Consider the following 16,312-nt stretch of genomic DNA (forward strand, 5'->3'; position numbering starts at 1 on the left):
TGTTCAAACTCCAGTATATATGTATATATATATAAATCTAGTGCTCATTTACATCTTGCATGGAAAAAGCTAATAAATAGGCACTAAAGTATTTGCAGACTCATGAAACACAGATCAGAAGATCTGTGAAAGCATGGCTCGGTTAGGCTGACAGAAAAGGCTTGTAGTGGCACTGAGCATCCCAAAGAAAGAGGTATGCTTCCAGATCGACAAATGACATACATTATTGTTTTAAATGTAGAGCAAAGCCTTGGAAAATACAGATCATGAATTTCCAAGAATTCATAGGCCTTCACATTCCTAGAGTACCTGCAGTGTATGAAGCCATAGGATACACATGTTCTTATTCCACTGTTGATCTTCATGACGTCTTCTCACGTCTGCGTTGTTTTTACTGTACCATGCTGCATTCTGTAGGCTTCAGTTATTGAAGTCATTAAAGTGGAAAGAGAATTCTATATTCCTTGGGAGGAGGGTTTTAGTGTTATATCCACCTCCTAATAGTTCACTGAGCTATGAATTCATCAAGGAATCAACCTGTTGATGAAATTAACACCCTCATGGCTCCAAACACCTATCCATAGGGCCATCAGCTGGGGACCATGTCTGCAACACATGAACCATTTGGGGGGAAAACACTTTATAAACACCATATAAAAAAATTTGAATTTGATGCAAAATGATTTCTCATTGTAGATAAAGACACCGAGCTTATTTTAAAAATAAAGATTATTTTAAATATTTATAACAGAAGATCATGTAGGATATTCATGAAATCAATTCATAGTGGAGTTTTATAATAGTTAATACTTAATGTTTGCTTCCTGAATGTCATATGATGGAGTTGTTATTAACAGATATTTGTGTTTCAGTATTTTATTATATGTTGTCTCTTTAGGGCAATAGAGACAATTTTAAATCCAAAGAACTTCAGAATTCAGTCTGTTATGCCATTGTTCTTATGCAGGAGAAAATCTGAGGCTCAGAAAATATTTATATGCAGTTATGTTTAGTTATTTAGCTGTAAGTATCCATCCCTCTGGTTTCTGCTAACTTACCTTGTATTCTTTCTTCTGTAACAGACATTTTCTTTATAAAGAAGAATAGTGATCTGAAGAGTATAGCAAATCCTGTATTGTTTAAAATATTTAATTTTTTCTTCTTCTCAAGAAAAAAAACCACATGTCACAGAATGATACAGCTTTTAGTTGCCTTCCAGTCTGCCCTTACCCATATTACAAGTGTGTTTTATTTATATCATATCATATACTCCACTTAAAGTCAATAAAATTTAATTGCACTAAAATCAAATGCTCATTAGGTAATAAGGAGAGAGAAAAGTGTTTATTGATTATATGTCAACAATTGTCTACTCTCAAGATTGGGACAGCTTCTTCTTTTTATTTTTTCTTACTCTGTCAGGTAAAATCTTTTCAAATAGGTAGAAGATTGTCCTGAAACACACAGAGACATTTTTTTACCCTGAGATATTTTTAAAGGCATTTTATCCAGTTTTCTAGGCATGTATAGAAGATATGGTACAAATATAGTTCTGTTAGGAACCATTATACAAAACCATGAATTCTGTAGAGGACAATATGTCTGTGGTGTCACTGGTGTTAATTATATGGCGAGATGAACTACTTTAACCAGCACAACTGCCAGTTACACTTGTTTCTGCCCACTGAAATGTCAGGGTGCTTGACATTTAGATTAACTGCCCACTTGTAACAACAACCATGAGAGCCAAAATAATATTGTGAAAAAGAAACTGGCATTTATAACAAGTTACTCTTTTCTCTTTTTTTGTCCAAGACAAGGACTCAGACTCGGTATCTGATGCTTTACCCTCATTGGCCTACCACCTACACCACAACTCCAACCCCACAAGTTACCTTCTAAATAAAGTGCATCCCCAAATCTTCCTAATGAATAACAAATGAGAAGTTTTTTTATTTTTTTAATTTTATTTTATTTTATTTGTGAACATACTGTACAGAGGGGTTACAATTACATGGGCAGGATTTCTTATCAAGCATTGCAGCCTCCTCCTTCGTTTACCCTTCACATCCCTTCCCAGCCTCCAAGAACCACATGATTATCTCAATAGATGCAGAAAAAGCATTCGACAAGATCCAACACCCCTTTACGATGAAGGTTTTGGAAAAATTAGGAATCCATGGAACATTCCTCAATACAATAAAGGCTGTATATGACAAACCTACAGCCAGCATTATACTTAATGGTGAAAAACTAAAGCCATTTCCTCTTAACTCAGGAACAAGATAAGGACATCCACTCTCTCCACTTCTCTTCAATCTAGTATTAGAATGCCTAGCTACAGCAATAAGACAAGATGCAGACATAAAGGGGATCCAAATAGGGGGAGAATTTTTTTAAAACAATCAAATGAAATTAGAAAGAGATGGTGTGTGTGTGTGTGTGTGTGTGTGTGTGTGTGTGAGAGAGAGAGAGACAGAGGGACACAGAGCCAGAGAGAGACAGAGAAAGTACATATGTGTATTTTTCTCTGTTATTTGACAATCATAAGTGTGGCATTAAGAACTCTGGGAGAAAAAAAACAAATTAAAAAGAACTTAGGAGAAGGCTGCTTAAGTCACTCTAAAAGTTCTGTTCTAGCCTTCTGGAACTCTTATAGTACAGATTGAGCTTTTTCATTCTCCTTTTATATTTGAACTACCAATTCATATTTGTATTTTTGCTGCTAAGTGATTTTCCTGTCTGTTTTCCAATCCATTATACTCTCTATAGTTGTTCTTAATATACCTTTTAAACCATACCATGAGATTTTAAATTTCAGTGGCTACATTTCTTCTGTTTATAGACATTCCAGTTTTTATTAAGAAAGCTGCCTCATCTTTTTTTCATGGCATCTAGTTCCTGGGTTTGAATTTTACTTTTAAGTCCTTCAACAGTTTAAACATGCGAATAGTTTTTTGGTTTTGGTTTTGGTTTTTTTCTTTTCTTTTGTTGGTCCTGGGACCTGAACTCTGGGCCTGGGTGCTGTCCCTCACCTCTTCAGCTCAAGGCCACAGCGCCACTTCCTGCTTTTTCTGCTTATGTGGTGCTGAGGAATCAAACCCAGGGCTCATGCATGCAAGGCAAACACCCTGAGCCACCTTCCCAGCCCCCACGTTAATAGTTTTATCTAATGGTTTTACTATCAGGAGGTAACAATGTAATATTTACTCTGTCAATAAGAATTACCTCAAAGCAAGTGGTTTTCTTTTAAATTTTGTGATTTTTTTTTACTTTTATTGGCTGAAATCTGATTGGAAGCAAGATTTTTGCCTACGGAAATCCTTTTGGACTTGGATTGAGAGCATATTCCTTTAAAAAGTACTGCATTGACTTCTGCTGGGTGCCCAGTCATGGCATAGCTGACCCAGGATAACAATTAATATGCATTTCATGGCCTGAGGCATCAGCAGCATGTTGAATTGAACAATGCCAAGGAAGCCCAAGCCAGTGGATAAATTTTCATGAATTGTTTTCCTTTCTCTAAGCTTAAGATAACACGGCAGAATTTCTTACTGTTCCCTTTGCAATGATCTTTTAAGGTCTAACCTATGATAGAACAGTACTGGAAGGGTGTAAGTATTACCTTGGGGTCACAAGAACAATTAAGACATTTTTCTTGTTGTCTCTTAGTACCCAAAAAAGGCTACATAGTCTGGCAAACCTCCTTAGGGTAACCAAAGTGGCAGCTCATGCGCTCTTGACATTTTTTTCTGTCCCCTCTGTATTAAGCTCCGACTTTCCTTGGAGTCCAATGAGACTTACCTAAAGTATAACAGCAACTGGAAGGCTAACATAATTGGCTATTTTGTTTTGTTTTTCCTTTTTCTTTTTGTTTTTATTTTAATGTATTCTCAATGCCTACAACAGAGCCTGGGATAAAAGTATATACTCAATAATTATACTGAAGAAAGTAATTCTAAAGGTATTTATTATTTTATCTTACCCAGCATTCTGTGTGTTTTATTAGATGGGATATGGCTGGTAATGTAGACTGCTACATTATCTGAAATAGAAAAAAAAGAATGAAAAGATTTATAGATGCATACTTTATTTCTTCTAACCTTCTTATCAATGAATAACCCTAAATTAACTAAAACAAATTCCTTTGAGGCCGTAAGTATAGCCAATCTCTGTATACTAAGAAATCTTTTAAAAAGGTAATTTTTGTTTGATTTGTGGGCAACTGATGGTAACTATGGCAGTGAAATTTTTAAGTGGTATATTTTTTTCCTTTTTTTTCTTTTTTTTATTGTGAAAATACTGTATAGAGAGGTTACAATTACATGGGCAAGATAATGAATACATTTCTTATCAAGCATTGTAGCCTCCTCCTTTGTTTCCCCTTCCTTAAGTGGTATATTTTAATGAAGGATTTGCAGTACTTTTTAAATGGACCACTCACATTCAAACACTTAGCTTATATAAAAACCCTAGATCAAATAATAAATCAGAGAAACAGGTTTATGGGAAAGTGTCTTTCTGAATGAGGTGGTCTTTTTCCCCGCCAGTTGCCATTGTACTATTTCATACGGTCATCTTATTGTAATATTTCAGGGCCGGTTGGAAAGGAGAGGAACAGATACCATCTTATCTACTTTTGCTTTAATAAGAGATCTATTAGGTTTGTGGTATGGCTGCAAACATGTATTCCTCAGTTCAAATTTTCTCCATTTGCAAGAAAAATTCTTACTACCTACTGCTTTTTTTTTCCTTCATAGGGAAATAATGACTAGTCTGCTTTGTGAGATTTTCAGAGCAAAGGAGACATTTATTTATAACTTACTGCTTCCACTGTCATGAAAATCAATTCTCTAAGTCCCCATCTCTGAACCATCTCTACATCTTCAACAGTCAGACCTTTAGGGAGCATCCAGAACCAAACCATTACTCTTGATCTTCCTGTACTTGGAAGATCCATTTAAAACTCTGCTGACTAGTTAAAACTAGTATGGCTATACAATATAGAAAAACAAGAAGAGATTTGCTAAAAAAAATAGTTACTTTTGAAAAAGATTGTTTTGTTTAAGATATTTTGGAGAAAGTACATGGTCCACTTGGAAATAATAATAAATACATTTAGAAATCCAAAACAAAAGCTTTAATTTTACCTTAAATGCTAACCCCAAGTACGTGAGCTTTGCACCTCTTAAATAGTCTGTGGATCACATTATTAACTCTTACAGGACCAAGATCAGAGCTTCTGTTCATTTAGTTAATTTTCTAACATCCAACAGCAAGGAAGCCCCATATAAATGAATGCTGCTGCTCAGCAATCTCTGGCATTTCTGTAAATTATGAAAGTTTTTGTTCACATTCTCCCTCTCTTTCTTCTCTTCCCCTGTTTCTGCCTCTTTCTCGCCATCTTCCTTTCTCCTTGGTCCTTTTGTCTTTTCTTAACCCACTTTTCTCAAACTACAATTATCAATTATCCTAAGAGCAGCACAGCTTTCAGCCCTGATGTTCTCTCTCCCTTTCAAATTAGGGTATTTTTCCCCTGGGGACCTCTGCAGCCAGTCTAGGGAAGGACAAGGACAGGCTGGGGAAGAAAGTGGGTGGGAGGGAGGAAGCAGTCACAGGGGCAAGGCCTGACCAGCTGTGCATACCTGCTCACAGCAAGTCCAGCCCCCTCTCCTCCTCCCCTCTCATCTCACACTTACCTTCCCCCTGCTTCACACAAACAGAGCACACACACGTGCACACACACACACACACACACGCACACACATGCTGACATACTCACACAAAGATATTTTATTTCCCAGCAGGTATTATTTTCTCTCCTGGCTTTCTTGTTTGAAAGTCCATTTCCACTCTGCTCCCCAAGGACCACAGTCTAAGTCTGAAAACCACATAGGAGCTGGAGCTGAATTGCACACAGCAATCTGGGAACTGCCAATAGTGGCTTTTCAATTTAAAAAAAAATCAGTTGTATGTGGTGGTGCACACCCCACCCCCAAAGTCCCAGTTTCTCAAGAGGCCAAAGGAAGAGAATTGTTTGAGCCCACAACTTTGAGACCGGTCTGGGGGACATAGCAAGACACGCTCTGATAAAAGAATTCAGATCAGTAGATCAGGCCAGATCATTTTATTTATTTATTTTTTATTTATTTATTTATTTTTTATTGTGAACATACTGTACAGAGGGGTTACAATTACATGGGCAGGATAATGCGTACATTAGGCCAGATCATTTTAAACAATTGAAGCTCTTTTTCTTTTTCTCTTCCTTGACATGATTTGTACTCAAATTAGTGGGGCAAAAAAGTCACTCAGATTACTAGCAGATTCCTTTTTATGTCGATATTGGCATGACATTATGTTAGCATTCCTGGGATTTGAACTCATGTCCAACTTGCTAGGCAGGCATTCTACCACCTGAGCCATTCTTCCAGCTAGTATTTGTTTCTGTGATATTTCCCTTTTGTAAATTTCTTACCTGTTAAAGAAAAATGTATTTGTTAGACAGTGTTGGTTGCGTGTTCTTGATCTTGTGATGATCATGTTTTTTAGATGTTGAGGCTTTTCTATTCTGTTTTTCTTCAGACTATTCCATCCCAAAAGGACAAAACTACTTTTAATAACAGTTACCTTTTATTACTTATGTTATGCCAGGTGCTGTGCTTTTATATTCTTTCAATATGCACTATACAATACATGATGCTCAGAGCAATTTATTATAGAAAAAATAGAGAATTTTTTGAAAAAATGGGGTTCATTTTCAAATAATTTAATTTCCTTTTAACAGTTGTATACATAAAATGTTTAAAAATATTTCTAATCATAAGCTCTAAAATACAAGGAAAACATGGCATTTCATAAAATATTAACATTTAGAAATGTATTTTATATAGTTTTATATGTTATGGATAGTTTATATTTATGTTTATGTCATTTATGTATTCTTATATTTCAGATATCCTTATATAAGAGTGTTTAAGTATTCTTTTGTGTGTGTGATTGCCAGTCCTGGGTTTAAACTCAGGGCCTGAGCACTGTCCCTGAGCATTTTCGCTATCGATTAGCATGCTACCATTTGAGCCACAGCTACACTTCCAGATTTTTTTTTTTTAGTAGTTTATTGGAGATAAGAGTCTCACAGACTTTCCTGCCGGGGCTGCCTTAAAACTGCAATCCTTAGATCTCAACCTCCTCAGTGCTAGAATTATAAGTGTGAGCCATTGGCTTTAAGTCTTACTTATTCATGTGTGTTATGCAATCTTCTCATTATTTACACATATCAGGTGCTAGATTTTAAATATCAGAACAATTGTTCCAGTTACAAAGCCAGTGAATGGAAGTAGTAACATAATAGCCTGCCTGAATCCAGGGCCCTTAAGAAACTTGTCTTCAACTTTCATCTCTGTTAATACATTTCCCAAGAAGACCGCTTAAGGGAGGAAAGATTTATTTTTGGCTCATGATTTCAGAGAATTCAGGCTTCACAGGATTTAGCCTGTGGTCTTTTGGTCCCATTGCTTTAAACCTGAGGTGAGGTCAAACATTATAGGAAGATCACCAAGAAGTGGAAAGAGAGAAGCAGCAGCCATGGACAATCTATGTCCTCTAAAGGCACACCCCAGCAGCCTGCTTCCTCCAACCAAGCCTACATCCTAGCAACCTAGTCAGCATGAACTCCTCCCATTTTTGCTGTTGTGACCCAGCACCTCTCAGTAGCACCACCCAGCTCCCAACCAAGCATCAAACATATGAACCTTTGAGAACATTTGATTTCCAAGCCATGGCAGTGTAATTCCATAAGCCAGACCCAAAGAAACATAGGTCTCATGGTTTCCCTTATTTGCAACAACTAGTATACATCTAAGATAATCTTACCAGACAAGCAGAAAAGGTAAAAGCTATTGCACATATGACCAGATAAGATAATAGTAAGCGAAATGAACCTCAAGATAGGGACACAAGAGGTTTTATCTTTGCCGCTGTTGCTTTTATGTACTGTGTGATTTTTGTTTGTTTCTTTCTTTCTTTTGAATGCTCTTCCCCCTATGGTATAATCCCTGTTGTCACTCTACTGGTGTCCTGCATCTTGTATATACATTTTTCTAATTTGGGGAAGGGAAGGGAAATAACAAAATGCTGAAACAAGGATAAAGGTTTACCCAATGTAACAATGAGATGTAAAAGACACTATGTTAAAACGACTTTACAACTTTGGGGCTGGGAAGAGTTGGGAAAGTTGGAGGGAAGGGATAGTAGGGGGAAACAAAGGAGGGGTAACAATGCTAGAAAAGAAATGTACTCATTACCTTACTCTGTAACCCCTCTGTACAGTATCTTTACAATAAAAAAAAAGATATCAAACCAGTAGGAACATTTTAGGAGGCTTTGAAGTACATACAGTATTCAGTGAAGGTACTAAAATCTCCAAAGGAATTTAAGCTATAGAACCTTTATTCGAGAGTGTTAGATTTTAGTTGTAAAGTAGGTTATGCTTACAGATTACCCTTGGTTACATTTAAGTTGGTAAGCTTCACTTTTTTGCCATTTTTTTCACAGTCGTTTATTCACCAAATATTTGTTAAGCATCTATCTTTGCATAGTCTTTGAGAGCTTAATGATAAAGTACACAGATACTTCCCTAGAGAATTTATCAGCAGATATGAGATCTAAAAAATTTAACTGTGGAAGAATGTCTAGAGACTATAACAAAGAACAAAGTCTTATCTAAGATGACTTGGGAGTAGAAATAGACAATTGTACCAAAAGAAAACAGGAGGATCACCTTTCTAAGAACTTGACATAAGGCAGAACATGACATTGAACTGACTGTGCCTAAGAGTCTATGGTAAGCACAAATAACTTGACTAGCACAAAGGATATATACAGAAGATGCATGGGAAAAATTTTGCAAAATTTATATTGTATTGCTTTATTTAACAAGAGATTAGGGGCGTGGCTCAAGTGGCAGAGCACCTGCCTACCAAGTGCCAGCTACTTTGTTCAAACTCCAGTATATATGTATATATATATATATATGCATAATATGGAACAAATAAAATATAACATTTACCTTTAGAATTTAGTTTATGCACTTGGGAGCTATTTGGAATTTTTCAGGAGTGAAATCACTGTTCAGAGCTGTGTTACAGAAGCATTATAGTGGTGACTGTGTGAGATCTAATTGCCCAAAATGCATTATATCCCAAACCTTTGCTCAGGTCTAGGCAAAGCCTGTGTCAATGGATTAGCTCAAAATGGAGCTCAAGCTATATTTGCAGTTCCAATTTCTCTGTGTGGCTCTGCCTACTTCTATTAGAGTCTTAAACACACTTAAAATCTCCAAATCCACACCCTGTTCTTTGTGGCCTTGACATAAAAAAAATTTCTCTGGCATTCAGCTGTTCTTCATGTGGAAACTTAAACAACTTCCTCTGTCTTCAGTACCACTTAGAGTTAATGCTTGTTTTAAGCAAGTATTTTTAATCTCACAAATACACCAAGCCATAGAACTAGTTATGTGTTCCTACTTGTGTTGGCATCTATATTATTTACAGCAAGACTGGTATTCCACTATAAAAATGTAGAGAACTATACAGTAGGCATTTTGTCCATTCATCCTAAATCTGGTTTTATCTTTCCCACTTTGAATCTTCCTTTATTTCATCATCCTTTCTGACTGTGTTTAACCTTATTTTATCTTGCTTCAATTTCTATATGCATTTCATGTTGATTAAATTGATATAGGTCAACCTATCGCCTAGCCAGGTCTTAAAGTTTGCTAGCCCAAACTTCAAGAACTGACAATCACTAAGTGAGTTCTTGGATTCTGCTTCTTTTGATGGTCTGCTACCGATTTTAAACTTCTGACCACCCACCCTCTTTTCATCAAACTCTACTTTTACTCTGTTCCTTCAAGCCTTAGCAAAAGCCTGTGTGTCACCATCTAGACTTACTTACTACTAGGATTTTGGATCCTGTCGTTGAATCAAAAGAGGTTCCAGGGGACAGAGCACACCGCTCAACAGGCCTAGACAGTTCACTAGAAAAAGCATGGATCTTTGTGTGGTGTCTTGTACATTGTACGTTTACAGTAAATGCTTGCAAAAATGAAGGACTGAATCTAAGGAAAGCCACTGAGGCGTGTTTTTGACAACCTTAAATGGAAGCATACTTCAGTAGTTGTTTTGATTCGTTGTAAGAAACAGAGACTTGAATTCACATCTTGAAATACATGATGATGATGATGGTAAAATATGATGATTGTGAAACCATTTAATTTTCAATAACAATCTATATATTTACATATATATGTTTTCACTTTTTACTGCCTTAGCACATCCCCAAACATATAAATTCTCTAAATGCTTGTGAGGTGATTGGTCAAGTCCATAAATAAATAATAAATGAGTGGATTTCGTTAAACCCTTAAAATCATACCAAGATGGAGATGAAGATAATATTATTTCTTACATTACAGTTGAGAAAACACTCACTATCATGATGCCTGACAGAACTAAATTTGTTCTCTAATAAGCTACTTTTGTTACAGATAATATAATATCTATCTGCTTTTTCATAACTTCGTAAAGGATAATATTATTTTTTTGAGGTTGCCATGCTTCAAAAACAAGATGGTGTCTCACACCCTCACTTATTTGGAGTCATAATCTTGTTCCTTTTTCCTTTGAAGTCATTCTCTCATTTCTTTCTTTGTGTCTATTCCATTGACACCAACCAATGAGTTATAATCTCCTAACTGCAACTTGTGGGTACCATGAGCAGCTTTATGATTGTGTCTTAACTCTAGTCATATGTACCGATGCATTAATTAGCAACGCTAATTAATGGTATGATACCTGAATGATAAATTTCCTCTGAATTTTTAAGCTGTCAGTTTCTTTTCTAACACAGTTACAAGTCCATGTGCCATTTTAACCCTGTCAGACCCCTAAAAGCTGACTGCAATTTAACTGACATGTTAGTATTAATGATTTGTACTGAATACCAAGTGAATGAAGTAAATTTCTGCAGTTTTCAATTGGGGTACTTTGAGAAGAGAATTTGTACAAGGAATTAGCTCTATTTACAAACATTGAGCTATGAGCTACTCCTTATTTCAAGAATAAGAAATTGCTAGTTATTAAGTTGTGTGATAATAGGTTATTTGATACCATTAGAAACCTGCAATAATTACTGATGCTAGAGCTATGGGGAGAGTTACTTTTTATTGTAACTCATAAAGAGACTTGATAATATATATTCCAACTATTACAAATCATCTATTCATTTCATATAACTTAAATTACAGGGTTAGACTATATTATTTGGGTTAATAATCACTGCTGGAGATTACACTGTATATGAAAGATAGTCCCTGTGTTTCCTATTCTCTTTTAATACATGCATTTATATTAATAGCATGATTTAGTGCATCACTTTAAAATTGTATTGCATTTTTGAGCTGCATTTAGTTTTTAAAAAAGTAAAATGGGCATCTTATGTGAGTGGAACAATAATAAGTTTAGCGCTAAATTAAAGAGTCATCTGTTAACTCAAATGTAGTATTTGTCAATTCTAGCACGTCCAAAGCTAGGTAATGAGATTGAAAAGTAGGTCTCAAATGTTACATTAATTTGCCACTTTTTACATATGACTCACTAGCTTAAGGGAATTTTTTTTCTAAAGTCTTAACACTGTTTTGGAGTTGAGGGATCCTTTATGATTCTGTTTATAACAAAACATTTGTAACGTTAACATAGTGGTGGGGGTCTCTCTGGTCACCTATGACTTACTCTAAAACGTAGTTATACTGCATACTGTGAAATTGGAAAATCTGTTCTGTGTGTGTTCTAATGGATGTAACGGTCATTAAGTATATGAGTCTTCTGACGTTGTAATCAGATGTGATTCAGTCTGTTAAGTATCCATGAAACAACATCTGCTTCACGGAGTGACCTTCTGCTAAAGAATACTTAGCGTCTATTAGCAGATCATAGTGCAGATCTGCCTTATTTGAAATGCACTAAACTAGAGTAGTCTACTGCTGTTTAGCAACTAGCTTGTAATAATTTATTGCAGTTAAATAAAGCTTTAAAAAAACTCCATTAAATAATTATAGGGATTATATGCATTTCAAAAACCTTTGTGTTCTACCAAAATTACCCATTTAATTTCAGGGTTGGTTTGTTTAAAAAAAAAAAAAACAACTAAAATCTAAAGGCACCATTAGGGGAGCTGTCAGACGCTGTTTTCTGTAGGTGTTAATAAAATCAGATGAAAAAAAATCTGAAACAAATTAAAACCAAAAGCAATTTTGCCATCTGTTGTATATTAATTAGAACTTTGTGTATCAAGGGTAAACTTGTTCTTAGAGAATGTCACCAAAACACTCGTTTAATAGAATAATATGCAAATTTATTACATTATGGATGTATATGCAGTTTTTTTTATTCTAATTCATGGTATAGTGGATACCCAGGAAGTTGATAGTATATGTAGAGTATGCAGATATGTATATCAATGTATACATAATGAGTTTTCCTATCTCTTTTTTTCTTTCAGAGCAACCCGCAAACACCCAAGGCCAGTCTACCCTGCAGCCCTTGCCGCCTTCCCACAAGCAGCACTCTACACAACATCATCCATCCATCACTTCTCTCAATAGGAACTCCCTGACCAATAGAAGGAACCAGAGTCCGGCCCCGCCGGCTGCTTTGCCCGCCGAGCTGCAAACCACACCCGAGTCCGTCCAGCTGCAGGACAGCTGGGTCCTTGGCAGTAATGTACCACTGGAAAGCAGGTAACACCTGCATATGAGGCTTTCAGATCATTTGGTTGTTAGAATCACACAATATACCTGTGTGCACAGGTATATAGTCAGCAAGTCAAATTTTTAAACAGCTAGTATATTAAAAAAAAACTCAGTCCACTAAGAAAAATTTACTAGTATATCCATTGTGTTTTGTTTTTTCTAAGATTGGTTCTAGGGGTAACACTACTAGCCAGTGAGCAAAAGCATTAGGTAGCAAGTTCAAGTCCCAGTCTCAAACCTAAAATAATAATGTTCAGATTGGTTTTAGAATGTTCATAAGCTTTTTAGTTGTTGGGCCAGTGAACTTTCCCATTCTTTACAATATTTTGTTCCGTCCAAGAGATGATAGTCAATGACCTCTGTAAAATATTTTCTCACTGCTGTTGTGGGTTTGTTTTTTCATATTTACACATTATTAGACAAATGTCGACAAGAAAGGAGATGTAAAGTGTGATTGCAAGCTATGTGGCTTGATTTGATGAACGGGTTTAGCAACTGTTTGGTTCTAGATTCTCACATTTCTCAGGCTACATTTTGTTTACACTGTCATAAAATTAGAACTGAGCTCCCATTGATGATAATTGAAGCCAAGTCAGATGATGATTTGCTATAGATATGTGTACTTTCTTATAGTAAGAGGAAGATTGGACTTACTTTTTTAAAGTACCTTGCCAGCATTATTTCTTGACAGTATTCATTCTTAAGACAAATCTATTAGGAAATTCTTCATAGTGAACTGAAATGTATTCCTAAATTGTACAGACTATTATGGCCCTGTTTCTATCTGACAGCCCCTGGATTTTCATACATCTCCCAGCAACTTCATTGACAGAATTATGTTTCTCTGTATACAATCTGGCATTTCAGTAACATTCTGAAGTTATAACTGGTAACCTAAGCTTGCTCACATGTGGCTATCTGCTTCTACAAAAATAGACAATGGTACAAAACCATTTTGAGCTGATCATCCTCATTATTAAGTATCTCTTGCTACATAAAATTTTGCCTCCTTCCTTTGAACCAACTTGAATAGTCAGTCTCCTTTATATAATGTAGTACATGAATCAAGAGTAGCATGCCTTTCCTTATTAGTCCTTTCTGGAGCTTGGCATCAAAATTCTTCTAACATTCCTATTATTATTCTATGTCTTCAAGTGCCCTAAGTTTCCCTTTGTCTTAGAGAATAAGAATTACTATCATATAAAAATTCAGAAAACAGGGGACTCTAGATTCACTGCCGGGGTATCCTTTCCCTCCCTAGCTATCTTCAGCATTTAAATGAGCTACTAATCATTTTTAGACCATCTATCTTACAATGAATAAATTGCTATTTCTTGCCATTAGCTGTATTAGCTATATCAGTTCTGCTTTGAGGATGAACTAGCAGAAGGTCCTCACAGTTGTCAATAATAAATTTTTTTCTGTCTTTTCTTTCACTCTTGACCTAAGAACAAGGTTCTGAGAAACTCTTAACTTTTTATCTATAATGTCAGCTCCTAGTAGTTGAGTTTTATTGTTTGTTTTGTATTATTGAACACTCTTGTGGGAGAAATTAGAAAGAGAAAGAAAAGAAACAGGAGACAGCAGCCAGAGTTCTTTTCCCCTAAGACAAAGAGCCATGTGTACATGTATACATTTCCTGAGGTTATTAGCGCAGAGCTAAATTTACCCAGTGTAATTAATTAGCACACAGGAACAGCTAATCAACACTGATTCAGTATTGTCATTTGGAAAAAAAATTATCAGGAAAAAAGTAATTTTCCAGTTGAGTCATCAAATTGAATATGGATAATTGCGCTGTAGTTGACAATAATTGTTTTGACAAATATTTATGAAATATGTCAAGTTAAATCATCAGAAACGTGTTTAATTTTAGTGATGTGTTGTATAACACAAAAGCCCCAGAAACTGTCAATAAGAGACTTAGTATTCCTTGAAGTCATGTGTTACAGTTAAGAGACTTGGAATCAATTTGAGAAAGATAGGATGGTACTCTTTCTCAAGACTGTACTAATAATTTTTAAGTAGAAGGAGGGTGAGAAAAGAAAGTTGCTGGTTAGGAAGAAATCCATTAAAGCCATTTGTAATATGACCACTGGTTTTTCTTCAAGCCATGAAAATGATCACTTTCAAAAGGAGTCATTTCTGAGATTTGCTTCTATTTTTTCAACAATACCATTAATGAACTATCAATAAAACTATATTGTATAGTTTTATGAATGGCTATAGGCGTAAACCAATTAATGGATAATACCTCACCAATAGGTAGAAAGAATAATGAACCTAAAACTTGTGCATCATGTTTACAGATTTTAATCTGTACTGTTGTTTCAGTGGAGTTTTTTTTATCCAACATTCACAGCTTATAGTGTTGATAATCAAAAGAAATGATATTTCATCTTGCAGACTCTCAGTGAAATCAGCCTAAGCAGCAACATGAAAATCTCACACTGTACTGACACACTACCACTGTGGTTTCTTTAATAGTCTCACTTGGTTGGAACTCTGGAGGTGAAGAACTAGTCTTATTTATCATTGATTTTTCCTTTTTTGTGTTAAGGTTCCCTATTGAGTATCATTCCCAAGCTCAGTTTCAGCTATATTAACAACTTTATCCAGACTTCCAGGTCACCTAATTCTATTGTATAGTTTCACCTTGACAGTTACTACAATTTGTATTCATTTTACTAATTATCCCTTTCATGAAACTGTCACTTAAAAGATGTAAGCTCTCAATTATAATATTTGATTACATATAGCAGTTATGTAAACATGTAGATTTTCTTTCCCCTTGTCTTCTCCCCTTAGCTCCTTTGAGCACATATTAATAGCACCTGGTAAAATGGCTTATAATTGCCCACAAAACAAATCTCAGTAATTTGTAGATTTACACTTTATGTGAAGTGTTAGAGAAAGCATAAAACATTTTCCACTTTGTCTTGTATGTTTCACTGTTGCTTTCATTTTGATTTATTAGAAAGCTTTCTCTTTTTATTTTTCTTTTTTTTTGTTACCAAGACCTTTCATGCGTCCATAAAAATGTTTATTTCCTCTCTCTGATGAATTTAACATGTGTTATTCCAGGAGACAATCAATATTATTGTGTACTCTATATTTCTACTCAGTGAACAAGGTAGTTCTGGTCTGTATTATCCAATGAGTTTCAGATCTCTTAGAGTCAAATCAGGAGTTAAATAAGCATTAGCACTGATTAGAAAGTTTTATATTTTCTTTTCTATCCAGTCATGTTGTATAAGATAATAGCAAAAACTGGCTTGCATTTTCCTTAAAATTCCTTTTCCTTGAGCTCAATATTTCTTATAGTTTGGATGATTCACTTGCCCTTTGTTCATTCTATACTTCTGCTGTTCTGTCTATAATACTACAATAATACTGAACAGGGGGGGAAACTTAGACCTAACACAGTATAGCAGCAGCACCTATAAATATAATGCCATCACTCTCATTGGGAGAGAAACCTTGACCTTCAGTAATTGTAAA

The 16,312-nt window shown here is 35.4% G+C and overlaps 1 protein-coding gene across 1 annotated transcript in view; it reads left to right on the forward strand.

Moving 5' to 3' along the window:
* The window catches only part of Tenm3 (teneurin transmembrane protein 3), a 444,870-nt gene that overhangs the window by 245,450 nt on the left and 183,108 nt on the right, over positions 1-16,312 (forward strand). The window contains exon 3 of the mRNA XM_013023835.1: positions 12,562-12,799. Within this exon, the coding sequence (XP_012879289.1) occupies positions 12,562-12,799 (238 nt within the window). The remainder of the gene's footprint in view (positions 1-12,561; positions 12,800-16,312) is intronic.

Source organism: Dipodomys ordii, unplaced genomic scaffold, assembly GCF_000151885.1.
Source record: "Dipodomys ordii isolate 6190 unplaced genomic scaffold, Dord_2.0 Scaffold4, whole genome shotgun sequence".
Lineage (NCBI taxonomy): Eukaryota > Metazoa > Chordata > Mammalia > Rodentia > Heteromyidae > Dipodomys > Dipodomys ordii.